Raw genomic sequence first — 22338 nt, forward strand, 5'->3', positions numbered from 1 at the left:
AGGCCCTTCTGAACCACGTGACCCCGCTGCCCACCGTCGCGTCTCCGGTGGGGGCAGTCAGCCCCCCCACTCCCCCCCCCGCCCCCGCCAGGGGCAGGTGGCCGCGAGGGCGGCGCCCGGGCGCACCTGTTTCTGGGCGCGCTCCATCTCCTCGCGCTCGCGCTCCTCCGCTTGCCGCCGCAGGTGCTCCTCCTTCTCCCGGGCCTGCTCGGCCTCCAGACGACGCAACTCTTCCTCTCGGCGAGTTCGCTCCTCAACCACCCTTTGAGCCAATTCCTCTCTCTTCTGTCTGGGAAAAGACAAAACAAAGACACATGAGGAGGAGTCCTTGAAGGGAGGCCGACCCCGCCCTCCCCAAGTGTGGGCATTGCAAGGACAGTTTGTTCAAAGAGCTCCCCAAAACTTCAACTGGATGCATTCAACACGGTTACAGGACCAATGTGAAGTCATCCTTTGTCCTTCCTCTTCCCTTCCCAGCGTCTTTGCTGCCCGTGATAAACAGCAGCAAACTGCAACCACGAGTATTTTAAGGAGAGCTCTCTTTTTCCAAGGATTTATAATTTAACAATCTTTAACAGCTGAGACTTGTATAAATTCAAACTGTGTGACCTTTTAGCAACAAATGTGAATGTAGTCTCCTCATTTATAAATTAAAATAAACCAAACAAACATAATGTTCTGTACTGGAACTGAAGAGGGAAGCTCCTGATGGGATCAAGGGCTGGGCACCCCCAAGATGGTAGCCTGAGGTCCAGCCTCAGAGTGCCCTTCTGTTTGTGTGAGCAACAATTATATCGGCATCAGCCTTATTAGACCCAGAAGGTGACCAATTAAGCAATCTGCCCTTAGCATACTATCTGGCAGGCAATCATGCAACATTTAAATATTTTACCCAGCCACAATCTGGAAGAAAACATGAACCCTTACTAAAGCAGCTTTAAAATGATAATTACAAAGATACTGAGGAAACCTAGAGGTTGGAGATGTGTTAAGTGAAAAAGCAGACTGCACCATTGTACCCTTATTGTGACTACAATTATGTAAATGTGTGTATATGTATATACAATCTCCAGACTGTGCAGAGACCACCTAAAAAGAACCACCCCAAATGTACACAATCACCAGGTGAAACATTCACCTTTGTCACTTAACTACCACTTCCTCCCGCTCAGAGGGAGGACTTAATGCAAGGCCTAACTGTGGTACTGCCAGCATCACTTCACTATTACTGCTTTACCTTTCTATTTCTTCCTTCTCTCGCCTCTCCCTCTCCTCCTTCTCTCTCTGCTCTCGGGCCAGCCGCCTCTTCTCAGCCAGCAGCCTAGTGGCCTCCTCTGGGTCAGTGGTGCCTGCAGAAATCTTAGGAGCAGCGCTGGCAGTCACAGTGAATGATGGGGCTGGGGCCAGGGCAGGGGCTACAGCTGGAGCAGGGGCCGGGACTGGAGCTGGATCCGAGGCTGGGGCCGAGCCTAGAGCAGCTGTACAAACAGGTTCAAGGAGAAAACCAACTGGAAACAAAACCCAAAGAACAAAACAAAAACTAGCATTCCCCACACCCCAGACCTAGAATTCATCATTATCAGAGAAAAGGGGAATGTTTGTTACTGTGTGTTCTCACAATTTCACTGTATTCTCTCTGTAACCAAGCAACATATAACCAAAAAAAAAAAAAGGACCCGCTGCATGTGTAAATGAGACATTCAAAGCTCAAGCTTGTCACCAAGTCTTACTTTTATAGCAGTTAAATGAGCCAACAGTACCTATCAAATATGTACTGAGTAGAGAACCTCATGTTAGATTTCTGTGGGAAGTTATACCCTGAGCAAAATGGAGATGAGCTCTTTTGTTTGTCCTTTGTTTAAAAAATTCCTACTCTTTGGTGACTATTCATTACTACAGCACCCTGCCACAGGTCGAGGCTCAGGCTGGAAGCATGACAACACCAAACGAAGAGGCTGCTTTTAGACAAAAGTCCAGCTAGTGCCGTCTCCAGGTGGAGGTGTGAAGAGGCCTCGCCTTGACTGGCAGGCACGCGTGCTGCTCACACGGCCTGCTTCTGCTGCAGTCCTGGCTCCAATGTGCGAGATGAAGCAGAATTCTGTGATATAAGGCCGCACTCTGCATTTTGGAATATCCTGGAGGTGCTGGTTTAAATATATATCAATAGATTATTTGAAAATTCTCCCTTGAAAAGGTAGAGACTTGCAAGTGCACTAGTGGGCCTCTGTAAACCCACTTCTGGAGGCTGAGGCAGGAGGATTGCAAGTTCAAGGCTAGCCTCAAAATTAAAGTGAAACCCTATCTCAAAATAAAAAAAAAATAATAAAAAAAACATGCAGGGCTGGGGACATAGCTTAGTTGTAAAGTGCTTGTATAGCCTCTATGAAGCCCTGGGTTTCAAACCCCAGTCTCCCTGCAAAAAATGAAATAGAGAAGAAAAAAAAAAAAAAAAAAAAAAAAATCATACTTAGGAAGAGGTTCTGAAATAAGCCTCAGAGTAAAAATTCAAAGTCTCCAGTATGAATAAAAAAAGAAAAGTTACATAAAATGATGCCGAAGAAAAAGAGCAAGCAGAGAGAACGGCCGACCAAGGTCCCTGCCCAGGTCAGTTCCTTCTCACCAGGGTCAGCTTCTGGTTCAACAGGGGTCCCGTCTTCAACTGCGGCCTCTTCTACCTTCACTAAAAGTGTCCTGCCTTTCAGCGAGGGCTCGCTGGCAACACTCTCGGGTTCCTTCTCGGGCTCTTTTTTTTCAGGTTCCACTCTGACTTCCCTCTTGACCGGGCGGATGTTGCCAGGGGACGGGGGCCGGGCCTGGGTGGGAGCAGCTTTGACTGAGCCAGGAGGCAAGGACGCCGGTCGGGGTGTGCCGGGCAAATGCGGAAGGGACTTGGATGGGAGCCTGGGCAGCAAACAATGGGAAGAGAGGAACACATCAGAACAGGCTTCCCAGAACCCAGGACAACAATTTGTGGAAAAGTAATGCAGACATTTAGCTAAGTGTGTCTTTTATGTGGTAAATGCAGAAATGAAGTCCTTTAGAAACCAAGTCCAATGTGTCATGCTCCTTTTTTCTTTGCTTTGAGAAAGACTATCATTCTCTAAGTCAAAGCCAAGCAGTGTGAGAAGAATGGTTCTCTGTGAGGACAGAAGCTATTCATTCTCCTACACAGAACGTCCCAGCCAGCCTTGAACACCTCACTTACCAAAGTCGGGAGCATGCTGGTGACCTTGCCTTGGGATTAGATGGAGACAGAGCCCTTCGGATGCTAGATGTAAGATGGAAGGGTACATTTTCTCTTTCTCTCTCTCTTTTCTGGCCCTAAGTTCAGAGAAACTCAGTGATTAGATTTCTCAGTGAGTCAGATAACCACATTCACAGTATTCAACAGTGGAGCTACAAACCATGTAACATTTTCTTAGAAATTCTTAAGCTATATCACCTATATCCATTCCAGCCTTAACACAAGGCCTTTGTTAATCTGAACAGTATATCTGAATTAATACAGGTAACACTAATAAGGTGGGTCTGGATGTGAGATTGAGATTTTACTTATTTAAGAAAGAAACAAAAGCAAAAACACCTAGACTTTTAGAAAGCACTTTGACTCTGCATCTAAACTTACCTGGAACAAAATTGATCATAATATGGTTTATCTCCCACAAACATTAAAATAAAGGTCACTTCTATCTCTCACAGTTAAAGCACATCTTTTCTTTTTTACTTCTTTAGCAGCACTTTTTTTTTTCACCACAGAGAATACCATACCTTATTTATTTATTTTTTAATACTAGGGATTGAACCCAGGGTTGCTCTACCACTGAGTATGTTCCCACCTCTTTTTCTTTCTTATTTTGACACTGGGTCTTACTAAGTTGCCCAAGCCTAGAATTCTGGTCCTTCTTCCTCACTCTTGTGAGTTGCTAGGATCACAGGCATGCAGTAGCAGGCCCAGCAGCCTAGAAACTCACAAGAGTGAGGAAGAAGGACCAGAATTCTAGGCTTGGGCAACTTAGNAAAAAAAAAATATATATATATATATATATATATATATATATATATATATATATATCTATCTATCTATATCTGCTATTTCAACATTAATTCACTTTTCCTCTTATATTAATGTTATAGGAAAAAGTCCTTCCTCTAATGTCCAAGGAAAGTCAGGTCCAAGATGAGGAATTTTAGGTATTTGTATTCTTTATCGGGGGAGGAATCTGAGATCCGAGGGTGGGCTAAAACATCAACCTTCCCCGGGCTGTCATCGAGCAGTTCAGTCAGGCAGATGGCACATTTCCAGAGTTGAAGTGGTCAAACAGAAACCCAGAGAAGTGTTCTGAGATTCTAAAATTCATCAAGACCTGCCCCCCTGCCCATTGCAAAACAGAACGCTTCCAAATATCTAAAACTTTCTACCATGTTCTGGGATGGAAATGAAGACTAGCTGGAGGATCCTGGGACCTGGGTGAAATGGCTGTCAGGAAAGCAAACTGCCAAGGACACAAAGGAAGGGACAGAATATTATCTAGTCTAAGGACAGAAAAGCTGGCAGTGTGCCTTCTCTCACTGGCTTAAGCGTCAGTTCTTCCTGCTCTTCTTTAGACCCCTCAGTGTCCTTCTCATAGCTTTTCTTCATCTTCCTGAGCAGCACCCTGACTGACTGGGCTACAGATGGGGGGGTGTGGGGGTGGAGGAGTGTCAATAATACTGTCTTCCAGGAAATCTACGTAGGAAAAATGCACAGGGCAGGAAAGAGCTCTGCAGGTGAGTGTTAACTTGGTGCCACTCCAGTTGCATGCCTACCCTCTGCCCCATCTCTGATCCCAAAGGACAGGAGGAGGGACCTTGCACAGCAGAGCAGTCGTTGATGGCAAAAGCTGCAGCCACCATAGGGGACCCTTTTGGCTGATGCATGGGTGGCATTTATGCCTTGGGTAAATCAGTCCCAGGATGAAAGGCCCATGTTTCTTCCAAGGGAAGCTGGGGTTAAGTACCAGGTATAGTCTTTTTTTTTTTTTCCTCAAAATATTTTGATTTGGCTGAAATCAGATCAAGGAGAGCTCTGAGTAGTCAAGTGAGTCGGGAAGGGCAGTTTGTGATGTGGAGAGTCTGGGGATGACCTTTCTCATCGGGGCTTTGATGAAAAAGGGACCAGGGATGAACCTACATAAAAGAGACTATCTGAGGATAGTCTTGTTTTTATCAAAGTGCCACTGGGCCTAGTACTTTTTTCTCTCCCAAAAGAAACTGATCACCTTGAGTCATCCAGAGCTGGGAGAACAGGGGAAGAGTGATTTAGAAAACCACCCACACTTCAGATAATACCCACCCAAGCAGGTAGTTTTTATTTTTACTTTTTTTACCCTCTTAGTTGTTTCATTGCTCTACATACAGCCACCTTTCTGGGCACCACACACATAAAGGCACTCCTGATTCTCATCCGGATGTGAGTTAATGCCCAGCAGTCTACACAATCATCTTGCCTGCAACACTTTCCACAAGGCTGAGGGGAACACACACAGAAAGCTGTCCATACCAATTGACTGGACAGCTTACTCACAGGAGAGACTTGACAATCTTGAAAAAGGACAAAAAAACTGGAGGTCTTACTCTTCCTGATTTAAAAATATACTACAAAGCTATAGTAATCAAACCAGTTATAAAGGTAGGCATATAGACCCATGGAATAAAAAGCCCGGAAATAAACACTTGTAAAGCTGGTTAAATCTCAAGAATACCCAATGAGGAGAGAATGCTCTCCTCAATAAATGGTGCTGAGAAAATTGGATATCCACGTGAAAAAGAAATCTGACCCTTCCCTTACACAATACACAAACATGAACTCAAAATGGACTAAAGACCTAAATGTGAAACTTAAAACTATAAAACTCTTGTGAGAAAACATAGGTGAACACTTCATGTCATTCAAATGATACCGATTTGCTGGATAACACCAAAGAACAGACAATAATGCAAAACCAGACAAACAGAACATTCAATTTAAAATGTTCTATGCATCAATCAAAGGATATAATAGTAAAAAAGCAACCTATGAAATAGGAGAAAATATTTACAAATCCTATCTAAGAAGAGGTTAATGATATATAAATAACTGCTAAAATTCAACAACTAGTATCTGAATAAAAAATGGGCAGGGGTTGGGGATTTAGTTCAATGGAGGAAAACTTCTTTAACATACAAGGCCCTGGTTTTGATCCCCAGTATCCCCCCACCCCAAAGGCTTAAAGATTTTAATAAACATTTCTCCAAATATGATGTACAAATAGCCAACATGCCTATGAAGAGATATGCAATGACACTGATCACTAGAGATGCAAATCAAAACCACAATGAGTTATCATCTCACATCCATGAGGAGAGCTGTCACACAAAAACAAAAGAATAAGTTGTTAAGGATGCCAAGAAGCTGCAACCCTTGTGTGCTACCAGCAGGAATGTCAAACAGTGCAGCTACTATGCGAAACAGCATGGTGGTTTCCAAAAGACTAAAACATGGTTATCATATGATTCCATGATCCCACTTCTGGTATGTATGCAAAACTCCAAGAAAGATGTGCACATCAAAGATCAAAGCAGCACTATTGGAAATAACCAAGAGGTGAAATCAACCCACATGTCCATCAATGGATGAATGGATAACAAAATGTAAGGGCATATTATTCAGCCTTAAAAAGGAGGGAAATCTGTCACGTGCTACAAGGATGAACCTTGAGGACATTATGCTAAGTAAAATAAGCTAGTTGCAAAAATTCGAATACATCATGATTCCCCTTATGAAGTACTTACAATAGTCACATTCAGAGAAAAAGGAAACAGAAGGATAGTTGCCAGGAATAGGGGAGGAAGGGGAAATGGGACGTTCAATATGCATAGTGGGTCCGGATGCACAGGATTTAAATAGTTCCGGAAATTAGTAGCACTATACTGTGAATACACTTGACACCATCTTAAAAATGATTATGTTAAGTGGGGTTTTTAACCATAATTAAACATTCTGTAAAAATTAAAAATACAGCCTGTCAGTGTCATTGCCACTTTTCAAGGGCTCAAAGTCGTAGTCACCACCTAATTCCACAGTTTGGCTCCACCAGTCATTTTCTGGCAACACATATTTGTCTAAATATTTGGTTGTAAGGAGGTGAAAAGAAGGTTCATTACATAGAGGAAGGCATTAAAAAGAAAAACCCACCAAAGCTCTGGATCAGGCTATGATGAACCACCTCATTCATTTTGGTAGCCAAGGGTCAACCTTCCACCCCCGCTCAAAGATGGTTAATTTCAGTTTTTACCTATAACCAGATACTTTTTCTTTGGTAAATGCCCTTTTCCTCTGTCCGATTAAGCATCCAAAGCTGTCGCTTTGATATTGCTTTTTATCCACGGCCAGGATCTCTGTGTACCAAAACGCTAATAAACTAAAACTCCACAAACATCAAAGGTAGTTTCACCTTTGACTCTAAGGGCTTCCGGTCTGACTTCATCATGAATTAACACTGATGCCTGAAGGGGCTTGAAAGAAAATTGCCACCAGAAAAGCCATCAAGGCTCTCACAACCCTCAAATTACCCTCTGAGCAAAATCCTTTTAAGTATCCATCAGCTTTATTCATCTGAATTGCTCTGGAAGTTGAGATTATAAATAAATTCTTCCAGCCATTCATTACAAGGATCATACTATGATCACAGGACAGAGGCAATGAGAGCTGGTGGATTAGTGTCTAGTGACACTAAAGTACAATCTAGTGCCTTGTATACTAAAGTACAGTATCTTAAGCCCATAGACCAATGATCTTTGAGTGGTATCAAATAAGTACAGTTTAAAACAAAGATAATTTATGAAGACATAAATTACCTCAGTGCTGTTTATAGCATGATGAAAATTACATTAGCTTAGTCACCTTGCCAGTAATAACAAGCACAAATTATATTCCTCACTTGCAAAATCTGAGTTTATAGTACAGGCCAACAGCCTTTCAAGAATTGGTTACTTAGCAAATAAGTAGTGTTTTCAAAATATTCTTCACTGTATTTAAAGATGTGGGCATTGACAGGGGTTACTTAAGCAGGATAAAAATTCCTTATCTCAATGCTTAGTGAACCACACTTGGAGTTCTGCAGGTTTCTGGATGTGACTGGGATTAAAGGGGCAGCAGTTCAGGCCCATTTTCCCTGCAAAGGCCATTTGGTTTGCCTACTTTAAAAAATGAAGGAATTCTGGCATTACACTTGTTTACTTTTTGGTTTGAGGGATTGAAACCAGGGGCTTTACCCTAGTACTTTTTAGTTTTTATTTTGAGACAAGGTCTTGCTAAGTTCCTGAGAGTCTTCCTAAGTTGCCAAGGCTGGCCTCAAATTTGAGATCCTCTTTCCTCAGGTATGTGCCACCATGCCTGGCCATTGCACTTATTTGTAGAGAGTCCCCAGCAGGATAGGTCAGGCACTTATATGCCTGAACAAAGATCCATTTTCATCTTCATGTTCAAATTTTAGGGAAAGCAATATTTCAAGTGGGAAAGAAGTGGGGCCATGTGGGGAGAGGGCTGTGTGCAGTACCAACTGCCAGCCAGATTTGTGATGAATGGGATGCTGAGTGTCATGGCCACCCTGTCTTATAACCATACCACACCTTGGGCAGTATCCATTCTGCACAGAAAAGAACTGGCTCCCAGACTTGCCAGTCCACTCCCAACTGCTACTCACCAATGTGCCATGAATGGTCCTCCTGCGCGCAGAGCCCTCGGGTGGTGTTACAAAGGGTTTTGGTCGGTCCACCGGATTTCTAGAGTGTGCAGCTTTGTAGGGCATGATGATGGGGCTGCAAGATGCTGAACGAGGACAAATGGGGATAACTAGGGTGCAGGTGATTGGTTTTACACACAAGAGTGCCAGAAGAACAGGTGAAGAAAGCCAAAAGCAGGTTCAGGAAAAGGAGCCAAGCAGAGACAGAGAGAAAAGTAGGAAGAAGATGTTATTACCTAAAGGTGCCCAGAACCATCACACTCAACTCTCCTTACTTCCTGTGAGTTTATTATGGCCCCCAAAGAAAGGCATGTCCAAGTGAAAAATCTGAACTGTACTTCTAGCTATGTGCCTATCTAAATGCTGATTAAAGATGTAGATATAATCTAGTTGTTATAGAGAGCCAAGATCTGACATTCCTTTGAACAAATGGTTCTGGTAAAATGTTGCATTAATGATACAGGTGAGTTTTATAGGACTAGCTTGCAATCAGATTTTTTCTAATCATCCTTAAGACAGAAAAAAAAGGTAGAAAGAGAAGAAGCATGCAATCAGGCAAGCAAGATAAACTACAACTATTTCATGGGTCAAGTTCAACAGCCAGTTGCAGGGGGAAGGAATCTGAATTTTAAGTATGTTAAAAGACCAAGTCTTACCAGGTGTTAAGACTTGTTATAGGAATAAGTAATCATTTCCAGAAAAGAATTCTGTAAATGTCTTATCTATTTAAAGGCAAACCAACACATGCTTCTGGGTTTTTCCAAAAGCAAAGGCATTCAATATTTCATAGGCAGCAGCAGCAGCAGAACTTATGGGAAGATGGGCTGTAACTACTTAAAATGGTGAAAAGAACATAAATATGTTAAGATGGCCAAAAATAACATTGAGTCATGAATAGCTTTTACATTTTTTTACTCAAGATAGAAAGTTTTTTGAAAATCTACATAGTTTCTGACCATTCACCTTCAAAGGAACACTGTCATTCATCAAGTTATTCTGAGAAATAATGATTTAAAGAAATTTATGTAACACCACATACATATCAAAAGTGGGGACACTAAAGTTCAAGGTCCATTTTCAGATCTCATTCAGAAATGCTGCTTTCCAGCAAAAAAAAAAAAAAAAAAAAAAGCGTTTGGACCAGGTTATAAAATTACTTTACTTAACTCTAGCCATTGTAGCAACCCTTTGTAAAAAAGACTAGCATGAGGCTGGGGAGGTGGCTCAGTGGTAGAGCACTTGCCTAGCACACATGAAGCCCTGGGTTCAAACCTGGCATGAGAGAAGGGGAGAGGTGGGAAGAGGGTGAGGGGAAGAGATGGGGAGGGAGTGAGGCGGGGAGAGAAAGATGGAGAGGTGCTGACGGAGATTACTGTGTCAGGCCAGCCAAATGTTAACTGTATTAGTAAGTTAAACACTCAAAAGTACACCCACCATAGTGGTGCATACCTACCATCCCAGCTACTGAGGAAGCTGAGGCAGGAGGATTGAAAGCTAAAGGTTGGACTGGGCCATTTACTGTGGGGCTGTCTTGAAATACAATAACCTGAGTTCAATCCCCAAAACAAACAACAAAAACAAAATAGCCCAAAGTTCAAAAGGCAAATCTGAGGTACTTTCTCTCTCTCTCTCTCTCTCTCTATATATATATATATATTTATTCATTCATGAGAGAGTGTGTGGGTATGTGGTATTGGAGATTGAACATAGGAGCTCTCTACCACTGAGCTACATTCTAGGCCTTTTTAATACCTGTCTAAGTGGCCCAGGCTGGTCTGAAGGTCATGATCCTCCTGCCTCAGCCTCTTAGGTTACTGGGATTACCATGCCCAGTTATGTGCTACCATGCCCAGTTAAAATTATTAATTTTAGAATTAGAGTTTAAAAATGTTTGTTATTTTGATTTAATGTGGAGTCAGAAAGTTGATCAGCTTGCCTCCCCACTGGCAGTATTAGGACCAGATCCAGGACCTCATGCTTGCTAGGCAAGCACTCTACCACTAAGCTACATCCACAGCCCTAGACTGCATGTTTATTAATGTGTTCTTTTATTTAATGCCTTGTAGTATCTTCTAGTTATCAGTGAATTGTAATAGACTAGAAACTGTACTCTTTTTTTTTCATCATCTGAAAAAAGAATTCTATTTCTTCAGGATAAACTAAAATGTTTTGCATTCCCTTGGTTCTTAAAGCAATGTGTGCATATCACATGGGAAACAACATAAAGCTTTACTTATGACCTTAACTTACTGTGAAGGATGGATTTGTGTTGTGAGGAAGGGAAGGAAAACCTCTTATCATTTTGTGCTTTTTTTTTTCTTTATTTAAATCACAGGGGAAACTGTATGGAAATAATTTTTCTTTTTCTGCAGTATGGGGTGTTGAATCCAAGGGTGTTCTATCACTGAGCTACATCACACAGCCCCTCCTCTTTTTTTCTGTTTTGAACAGGGTCTCATTAAGTTGCTAAGGCTGGTAATAAGTGTGTATTAATTTAACCCATGCAAGATCTTCTATATGAAATAGTGGGTGCCAAGCAATGATAATACAGTTCAAGTGATTGAAGAGCAGCACAGAGAACAGAAAATTTGCATAATATAATATTAACACTAAAGGCCTACTGTATCTTCTAACCATTTTACATGTACCAGTTTCTTTAATTCTGAGTTCACTAGTCACATATATTTTAAATGTTCTCCACGTCCCCCCACCCCCCAAAACACACACACACACACACACACACACACACACACACACACGGAGAAGTCAACCTACAGTAATGGCTGCAAAGGAGAGGCATGAGACTTGGATTTTAATTCTCAATGGCTCTATTCCCTGTTTAGAGAGTCTGCAATCACCAAACACCCTAGAGGTCAGAACAGCGGTTTTAATCTACTAGTGTAACCCCTATTATGGATGTAGCTCATCCTTTTGCCAAAGGCAATTGAGAATAAGAGGAAGTCAAGAGACAAACTAAGATGGAAAGGCAGAAAAGAATAATCAATGAGATACATGGAAAAATAAGCGTAACAAAAAAAGTGTCTTTGGAAAGACAACTGGAAGACATATTTACATATAATTACATATAATTACAAATGGAAATTTTTGTAAAAATCAAGAGTTTTGATTCAGTAAACATAAGCCACATCAATGCAAAAAGCGACAATGATCTATGGAATAGACTAACAAAACAGGTAACTCAGTAAGGCTATGTGCTATTACACACTTTAAAAAAAAAAAGTATTTTTTGTTGAAAAGGAAAACAGAACAGCAGCAAAGTAAAGAGCCAATCTGCAGATAGAAAGCACCCTGACTGGGCGTAACAATGAAGAACAAGGTGGGAAGACAGGCGGGTGAGTAAATTGGGTGGAAAATGAGGAGATGGTGTTGGAAGACTAGAGGAAGAGCTAAAGAATTGGCAAAAGTTAGTGATGACAGAAACAGCGAAGATAATTTTCTAGCTTTGAGGCAGTCTTTAAGCAGAGCATGACATACAATGTGGAGGTTTGGATGCATGATGGATGGTCATAAACTACGGAGATCCCATGAAGCAGGACAGAGAAGCAGTCTGACATGTTCTTCAACATGAAGAAAAGCTTTCATGACTTGTGAATCATAGGTATATACTATCTTGAGATCTACTATACTTTTCCTTCCAAAAAGTCTTAAATGTAGGACGACAGCTCCAAAAAAAATTTTTTTACAGGAAAAGAAAAAAAAAAAAAAAAACCACTGTGGTCCAGCTGGTGATTGCACAGCCGGACACAAAACACCACATGGTTTTGAAGAGGGAGAGGTGAGCACATTTAAGATCTAGTCCAGCCACTTTCTAAGCAGCTCTGGTAAAAGTCTTTTATTGCAAGTACATTTGCTTTCCATGGGAGTTGGGAATGTCCATGCCTGCTCCCTAGACTGACTCCAGGGGTGCTATGAGAAGCAGAGTTGATGCTCATTAGCTCATTGGGCACTATAGATGAAAGACCCCATAAAGCACCAAGGATTATTACTGGTAAAGTTAGCTAATGCACATGAGTAGGCTGCAGAGATAAAGAATTTTTAAAGGTAATATTTGAAAGAGGGTACACAATTTCCTGAGTGTCAAAGATGAGGGCTAGATGGGTTACATAGATGTACCAACTGTACCCAAAGAGATTTGGGAAAATCTAAATCAACTCACCATGGGAGTAGTGATACCAAAAGCCTAATGTAGAATTTTCTTACCAATTACATGGAAGCTGTACACTAATTTCTCATTAAGTGAATGAGCCAATTGGCTCATTCAGCATGTTTTATATTTTAAAAAGTAGAGAATTATAATAGCCTGTAGTAGGTATGTTCTATATATTTTCAATGAATATGACTCTATAATTATATTCTATACATGCTAATTATCCTTCTCCACAACTCTTTAGAGTTTGTAAGGGTTCTGTTCCTAGATTACACACAAGAGACTGGCAGGAAGGATAAGCAGTAACCACAGCCACATTACAAAGCTCTGTGCTTAAATCACAGGTCTGTGCTTTGATTTTATTCCTGAGTCCACATATTGGTATTAAATATTAAATCATGTCTATCTCTGATCACATGCTGAGATACAGGGGTAGAAAGAATGGTAAGGGATACTTTTATTCTGATAGCCTAAAGAGCAGAGCAAGCTGAAGCCGTTTGACCAGAGGGGCTTCCTCTGTCTGCCTGGTGACTGGTGTCCACATAAGATGCTAAGGTGGACAGTAAGAGGAAACAATGTCAGGGGCATGAAACCAACCTAACTAACAATTCCACCGGAGCAGAGGGAAGCACACATCAGGAAAAATAGAGGTAAGCAGTGCAGATAGGCTCTGCAAGGAGGACTTTACCTCACCAGGAGAGTTCCACCTGGACGGCTTTACCTGTGTCTCCAGACAAGGCTGCTGTGCTTTTACTTCTGGCCAGGAACGAGTGTGTGGGCGTCAGGAGTCTGTTAACAACGCTGCTTTCCCAGGGGCTGAGTTGCAGGCGGCGAGCTAAACGTCACCACATAAGCAAGATGTTAGAAGCATTCTTTCCAGGGTCAAGGGGGCGCACCACATCATACCTATCAGCTCCATAGGCCTGGTCTTTGTGAGACACCAAGCTCTCCAGGGAGGACAGCTGGCCATAAGTCAGAGAAACAGAAACCATTTCCAAGAGTAGCAGCTGCTCCACAAAAGTGCTTCCACAAAGCTGTTCCACTAAGGTTAATTTTACAGTAGCCTCTTAAAAAGTTTAGTTGCAGGTTTTGCCAATCACTCTCCTTTAGTAGTCAATAGGTCTCAAAACAGAAATATCATCCAACTACATTTGTTTTGACACGTATGAACAATTCCAGGGTAGACCTATCAGATGGACATCTGGATGGGCAATGGACTGATGGTACACACCTCAGCCACAGGGCTTCCTAAGTACCTTGAATAATAAATCCCAACAGAGCTGTTGGCAGGAATGAAAAACCAGATTTATACAAAATATAGAGAACACTCCCATTAGACTATGCTAGATCTCCATGAATCACTATGTGAACAACTGGAGGATGGGGTTAGATAAAATAAAATGAAGACTCATGCAAATTTCTGCATGGGACTCCTTCTGACCTTTCCATTCAGCAAGCCAGGTTTTTTCACATTCCTGTTTGGCAACAATATAAAAATTTTGGCTAAGGATTAAGGCTAAGGCTGAAGCAAGATAAAATGAAACAGAAAAGCCAAAATTCAACATAAGCATAATCTTGACAATTAGTAGTGGGTGCCTGAAGAATCTCGAAAACAAAGTTAAAATAATGCAACAATATATGGCTTCACATTATCCTGGGGCCCAGCAAGGCCATGGTTAGGAAATGCATGCTAATTATAAGTTATTTACTTTGCTTTTATGTTAGCTTCCAATGATAGCACATGAAAATATAGAAGGTATTTTCCAAAAATACTAGTAAAGAAGTTTGCAAACTTCTACAAATAGCATTACATTCTAATCTGTTTTAGAATGCACCCTTAAGTCACTTGAAAGTCTTTGCCTGACAAGGTCACTTCTATTCATAAACCTCAGATGTAAGAATCCTTTGCCTCTGGAGCAGGTGTTTGGAAGGGCTCTTAAATTCTAGGAAATAATTTTTAGATAACAAAAGCCACATACTGCTAAGTATTGTTACTTTAAAATATTTGCTTCTATTTGGAAGGAAGAATCAACTTCCAGTTAGTTCCCTAATTACCTGATTTTATTTTAAAAAGAGTGACTATTTTGATGAAAGCTCTAGTGAATTTAAGAATTAGTGAATTATTCATTGGATTTTCTGTTTTTTAGAAGTCTTTTTGGTAAAATTAATTATTATCTGGCATTAAGACGTTAATGAAAACGATCTGCTATAGAAATTGCAATCGTTAAAGTTAGTAGAAAACACCATGGGGAAGTACTATCATCAACTAGTAGGGTAGTGAGAGTGTAATGTAACAACAAAATAGGATAATGCAACCTAAAATTAGAACACACTCTCAGAATAAAAGCAATGGAAGAAAAGGGATTATGATTAATTAAAAATCTTCGACAGAACTATATGTTCAATGGATGGAAAAGGAAAGAAAGATGAACACTTCCTTTTCTTAGAAAAACTATTGAATGCCTGTAGCTTAAAATTGCAGAGATGAAGGATGATGGAAAAGATGTCTTTTTCTCTTTTCTCCATTAAGAAGTTCAATTACTCTACTTCTTTGAGTCTCTAGGGCATTAATGACAGAATTTGCTTCAAATTAAGATCATTATGAGACCACTTTAACTTTGATGTAAAGCAAATTTTAACACTTTGAATGAAAGATGGTGCTAGAGGAATCAGGCTTCAACATGTACCACACTCACACCTACTGCCTTCCAGAGGAGAGATAACCTTGTAGTAGGTGCTCACAAAGGACAGTTAGTTCATTGTTCTTTTCCACCTACAGAGTCCTGATTTTAAGATTAAAAAGCTGAAGAGGCATTGACACTTATGGAACTCTATGGTATTGGCCCTATTTAAACACTTAAATTTTGATATATATATTTTATATATTAGGAGGAGGAAAACTAAATGTTATATGAAGCCTTTTATATTTTAAATATTAGCAATCAATTTTAATTAAAGCAAGAAAAAGCACTGTTCAGGTTAAATATAACAATGCTCTGGGCAGAATTTGGCTTGAGGTCCACCAATGTGTCCTCTGATTTATTCTAGGGGGAACGTGTATTGACTAATTTTAAGCAAAGAGTAGGCAATTTCATTCTTATTCTGTTCAAACTTTCCATTGTTCTTTTTTGAACTGGTTAAGTGGGTAGCTTAAAAGTGATATATAGGGGCTGGGGGTGGGCTCAGTGGCAGAGTGCTTGCCTAGCATGGGTGAGGCACTGGGTTTGATCTTCAGCACCACATAAAAAATAAACAAACAAAAATAAAGGCATTGTGTCCACCTACAACAACAACAAAAAAATTAAAAAAGTGACATACACTGGCTTTGGGGGTTTGTTTTGTACTGGGATTGAACCCAAGGGTGCTTTACCATCTTGCTACATCCTCATTTTTGTTTTTTGATGCAGGGTCTTGCTAAATTTCTGCGGCTGTCCCTGAACTTGCGATTCTCCTGTCTCAGTCTCCTGAGTGGCTGGGATTACAGCTGTGCCCCACCATGAGTGGCTCCAGGTGATATGTACTTTTAATGGAAATATATCAACATTCTGTAGCAATTATAGAAATCTTTAATAATCAGTTTTCCTTAAAGCCAGGTAGTCTTCTCAGTCCATGTAACGCTAGATTCAGATAATCAAAGCATTTCAAAAATCTATAGGACATAGGTACAGACCTGTGACTGGCCTCTACTAGCTTTGGAGCGCCTATGAAAATACATTTGGGGAAATGTCTATTTATTAAATGATATGACAATGTTTCAATATATTTAATAACCAATAGAACTGTTAGGATGCATTTCAGTTGACAATCAGTCTTGTTGTCTTCAGATCCTCATTTTAAATCAGTTTTAAGACTGAGAAGCATATAACCTCTTGACATATTTGTCTACAAAGGTTTCTAATTTATTAATTCAGTATGTGTGTGTTTGTGAGTATGCGTGTGTGTGTATGTATTTATATATATATACAGTGGCACTTTACCACTGAGCTACATCCCAGCCTTTTATTTTGAGGCAGGGTCTTACTAAGTTGCTGAGGCTGCCCTTGAACTTGCAGTCCTCCTGCCTCAGCCTCCTGAGTCATTGGGACTATAGGCATGTGTCACTGTGCCCGGCAATAAGCATGCTTTTTAATGAGATAATAAGGCATAACTTCAAAAAAGGGTAACAGATAAGAAATATTTATAAATTAGAGAAATTCAAACTCAAAATAACTTCTATTCTTACTGAAAGACCCTAAGCTTCTCACTATCCAAATGTGGGTTTTGTTAAACAAAACAAAAAATTTTTTATACCCTAGAAAGCCCTTCTAGGCATCTCTGATCAGGTAGGCCAGGAACTCATTTACAGTTTTTGTTTTTTTTTTTTTTTTTGAAAAGCAGGCAGAGAAGCAAAACTCTCAAATTCAGTGCTCTCCCTCTGCTTCTCCTAGCACAGCTTAATGTTCAGCTTTCTCGTCCTGCACCAGGATTCAAGGAGCAGTTTCCTGGCCCCAGATGTAAACTGGTTATTGAACGTTCGTTTACCCTGGTGTCTTAATTCCAATTCTTTTTTTCTTTGTACTGGGGATTGAACCCGAAACACTTTGCTGCTGAGCTATATCCCCAGCTCTTTTTAGTTTTAATTTTGAGATGGGGGCTTACTAGATAATTTCTAACATATCTAAAGAAAAAAAGCACAGAAGTAACCTCAGGAAGGACACCCAGGAAGGGGGAGAACTGCAGACACAACATAGCAGCTGCACAGTAAGGAGCTGGGGACTTCATTCTAATCACTCTTCTACAGCAATTAGCCTGTGGGACATTAAGTCAGGCTCTCAACCCCTGAGAGAATATTACCCCAACTGCTGCACATGATCTAGGCACAGATGATCTAGGTAATATGGTTTCTAAGATATTATCTTAAGACTATCCAATTAGTTACTATCATACAGAATCCATAAGATATCATCTTATTTCTAATCAAGAAAGACAATTCAACATTGTCATTCCACAGAGATGTGGACAGGACATTGACCAGTTTACTACCTGTCTCAATCCTCACTTTAATTTTGCAAGTAAGTCAGGCTTAAGATAAAAGTACTATAAAATCCTGATTGTGGGACTGGGGATGTGGCTCAGTGATTAAGCACTCCTGGGTTCAATCCCTGGCACCAAAAAAGTATGAAGTTAAACAGCTCATAATGTGACCCATTCCAAAGGTGAATAGACAAGTATAAGAATAGCATTCAGTGTTCTATTTTACATTACATTAAGGGAACAAGTTTGAAAATAAAGGATATTTGTGAAAGACATTTTATTTATTTATTTATTTAGTTAGTTGGTTAGCAGTACTGGGGACTGAACCCAGGGGCTTTTTACCACTGAACTACATCCTCAGTCCTTTCCATTTTTTATTTTGAGATAGGATGTTGCCAAGTTGCTGAGGCTGGCCTTGCTCTCCTGCCTCAGCTTCCCAAATTACTGGGGTTACAGACATGTGCCACCATGCCCAGCTAAGAAAATTTAATTAACACTTTAACACAAAAGGCCCCTAATTTGACTGTATGTCTAATTTTTTTAAAGGAAAGGTTTTGGTTAGAAAGGAAAGAATAGGAAGTTGTTCCAACATTTATCACTTTATGAGATTAATTATGAAGTAACATCAACACTCATAATATTATACATTACAATAATACCATAACAACTTTTATACAATACAAAATATATGAATACACATACACACAGACAGAATAAGCACACGTTACATTTTTTAAAGATTATAAACACTGAAACTTTCCCAGTTTCTTCATAAAGTACTTGAGGTAACCATAATTTGTAATTTTTAACAATTATGTGCTTTTATACTGCACAGTAATTCTTTGGTTTTATTTAAAATCATTTTAGCCACATAAAACAAGTAGCTTATCTTAAAAGCTTATTGTTCCTTCCATGATGTATGAAAAATAAAACTTTTACTTTATAAATAATTCAACATTCATGTACTGTAAATCCATAGGATGAATAAAACTTAAAACCAAGATGTTAACTGAAGGATTATATGATTACTGAACTTTTCAGGAGGCTGTAATGATGATGATATTGTTGAATTTGGGTCAAATCCCCAGGAGTAAATGAATGAGTACCAAAAACCAATCACACACATAAGAAAGGCATGCTTGGTTAAGTGGGAAATAAATAGCAAAATGAAATCTACCAACGTGAATCATTTAAAGTTTCCTTTGGAAAGTCAGAGCCTGGAATTCCCAAGGTACAGATGAAAAGCCATAGACAATATGATTGAAGTAAAAGAAATGTTCATAACAAAGACCATTTGTATTTTGGTGGATAAGTGGGTGATTTCTGGAGTTGTAAACTCATCTACTAAAAAGTTGAGAGCAGCACCGATTTCATCACTGCTAAATGCAATCATTCAGCCACGTTCTAAAATGAGAAAGTTCTTGTCGCAAGGAAAATTCTGTTCAGCCGTTTATTGCTTTTTTACTCTGAAGTTTTTTTCTTCCTATTTAAGAAACGTAGGGAAAGCAACTTCAGATGCTTATTTTCATCTGTAAACATCCAGAAAAAAAAGCATTAAGTAAATAACATAACACTTTTTTTGTTTTCCTTTTGACTGTACCTCTATCTGGAGAATTTAGTAAAGTTGCAGATGAGGAGGAGAGCCGCTTGCTAATGACGGGATCAACATGTTTCGAAAGATTCATGGTGGAAACTGACCTCCTGTCTGGATCTAAAACAAATGGAGATAATGCTAATTGACAGCCAGCATGCAGGATTGCAATTTTCCTAGCTCACTGAAGGAAGGAGAAACTAGCATTGAATGCTTTCAGCTCTATTTCTATATCTTTCATAATAGCACAGTTTTCTAAGTGGACAAGCTAAAGGTAACTTAAAGGCTAGAAATAAAATTCATTTTTTTTTCTTACAGAATAAATATTCAGTGCACCAGTTTGAAACTCAAGGATACTGTTATAACAAGTGAATGAAGACAAAAGGAGGGCCAATAAAGGGCTATGAAAATAACAGACTATGAAGCAAAAAGAGGACCATAAAGTGAATGGCTTAATCATTTCTGAAGGTAGGAACGATGGGGTGGTGATGGTGCCGGTAAAATATACTGCAAACACTGGGAAAAAACACAGCAGATTCTGTTTAGCTGTTGATGCTTTTTCAAACAAACAAACAAACAAAACAAAACAAAACAAAACGAAACGAAACAAAAAAACCAGCCAGGCATTACAGTTCATTAAAGAAGAATGGTTTTAAGAACAAGAAAGACAAAGAAATGCTCTTGGTGTGGAAAGGATGGCCATACATCCTTTCTTTCATAAAGGTCTACGAATAACCACACTTTAGTGCCCCATGAGCTTAGTGTGGCCTACAAATGGATAATCAGGGCAAAAACTTGCCCAACAAAATCAACAGCAATGTAATTAAAATAAGAATTCTTTGTAAGCTGATAAGTATTATTGTTCATCCTGCAAATAATTTAAAAATAATTCTTACAGTTCAAGTCAAAAGGGAAGTAGCTACATAAAAGACAAAAATCAGCTCTGTTAAACTGCTGCTGGTACAGTGGAACCAAGTTGTAATCATGCTTGTCAGCACAAGTTATATTCCCCAAATAATATTACCTATAATAAAAGTCTAAAAATCTCATCATAAATGTGTCCAGGAGGAAAGTGGATGTTCTGATCTAAAATAATTTAAGTTAAAGAAGTTTTGTTGTGTTTTATTTTCTATTGTTGGAAACTAAAACTAAAGCAGACCCTTCAAAACTCAGTTCCCATTGGTCTAATGAACTGCGGCAGTAACACTGTGCAAAAAACTTCCCCCCAAGGAATAAGTTTTTGACTATTATGGATGATGTACTGGTGATAAGCAAGTCTTCCATTAGCATCTCATATTTCTTTTCTTGGTAAAGGGAATTGAACTTAGAGGTGTTCTACCACTGAGCCACATCCTCAACCCTTTATTAATTCTGAGACAGGGTCTAAGTTGCATAGACCTTGCTAAGTTGCTGAGGCTGGTCTGGAACTTGTGATCCTCCTGCCTCAACCTCCTGAGCTGCTGGGATTATAGGCATGTGCCACCACACCTGGCTATGGATTTCTATTTTCAACTGGGATTTATTCATATGGTTGAAATGATTTTATTAAAAAAAAGACATCAAACACCATTTCTGTGTCTTACATTTACACTTAACTGTAAATGTAAGTGGGGTTCTTGGGGCTGTCCCAACGATGACAACATTTAGGGAAAACATTAAAAGGAACATCCTCATGATGGGCACAAGGAAGGAGAATGAAAGTCACTTCCAGGTGATTCGATAGCAACATATTTTCTGGTACTGCTCTTTATACAATAAGCTTCAGTTGGAGGGAAATTATGTCATATGCATGCCTATCTTCAGGCAGATTCTCCATAGTGCATTAAAAAATTCACTTCTGTTTCAGAGTAAAAGGAAAAAATTAGCTAGACTAGGTCTTCCTATCCCTCCAAAATGCTGTGAGTGGTAAAATATCTAATGGTTAAAATTACTGAACTATGCCATGAATGTATTTTCTGACTTGATATGTAAGACAACTTTTATTAATTTATTTTTCTCACTGAACAAAAAAATTCACAAAAGGATTTATAATGAATCAGTTTTCAAAAGTATAAAATTTTTAGACTGGTGCTAATAGATGTGCTAGCAGTTGTATAAGACACTAATTTTCATGCAGACAGGCTCTAGGATCTGTCTGTCGGTCAGTAAATACTGAGGAGGCGTCCTGCCTCAGGCATTGCCATAAAAGTGAAGTGTATTTGGAATGAGACCCAGCTGTTGCTCTCCAGATCAAGCTCTAGTCTCTAAGAACTTCAGCAAATTCCAATTATTTTTAGACAAACGTCTGTGTTCAAATAGAGCAGTAATTTGCTCTAATTCACAGCTCTTATAAAAATAGATTTTATCTAACAGTTCACAAATGCAGCACCAGTTTATTTTGTTCTGAGTGGCAGAAAAAAAGGTCATATTTTAACTTCTGAGTGTGGAAGCAAGAATTAAGGCTAAGAAGCTTTATTTTACCTCAAAAATGTTGGCCAAATCTATTAACAGGGTGGATTTCTGTCAAACATGTGTAAAGCATGAAGCCAAGTTAAAAAACAAATAAGATTCTAAAAAATATGCCATGACAATTTTTTTCTGCATGGAATATATATGCAAAACTCTCCCTAGAATGAAACATCACATGTAAATGATCTCTATGGTCACAAATTTGATATGTGCTCCACCAAATACCACAGGGTGGTGAAGAACAAAGGGGGAGAAGTGCTTTTGAATTTGTTTCACTGTTATGGGACAGTAAACTATGGTGATGTTCATCAAAGGATTACAGAAGATACACAGAACATTTGGAATGAAACAGAAGA

At 39.6% G+C, this 22338-nt stretch overlaps 1 protein-coding gene across 1 annotated transcript in view; it reads right to left on the reverse strand.

Moving 5' to 3' along the window:
- Map7 (microtubule associated protein 7) overlaps positions 1-22338 on the reverse strand; it is a 144006-nt gene that overhangs the window by 15310 nt on the left and 106358 nt on the right. The window contains exons 6-12 of the mRNA XM_048800498.1: positions 19544-19654; positions 13652-13765; positions 8724-8848; positions 3206-3321; positions 2621-2901; positions 1238-1478; positions 83-289 (exon numbers count right to left, since the gene is read on the reverse strand). Coding sequence (XP_048656455.1) covers positions 83-289; positions 1238-1478; positions 2621-2901; positions 3206-3321; positions 8724-8848; positions 13652-13765; positions 19544-19654 — 1195 coding nt within the window. The remainder of the gene's footprint in view (positions 1-82; positions 290-1237; positions 1479-2620; positions 2902-3205; positions 3322-8723; positions 8849-13651; positions 13766-19543; positions 19655-22338) is intronic.

Source organism: Marmota marmota, unplaced genomic scaffold (assembly GCF_001458135.2).
Source record: "Marmota marmota marmota unplaced genomic scaffold, marMar, whole genome shotgun sequence".
Taxonomy (NCBI): domain Eukaryota; kingdom Metazoa; phylum Chordata; class Mammalia; order Rodentia; family Sciuridae; genus Marmota; species Marmota marmota.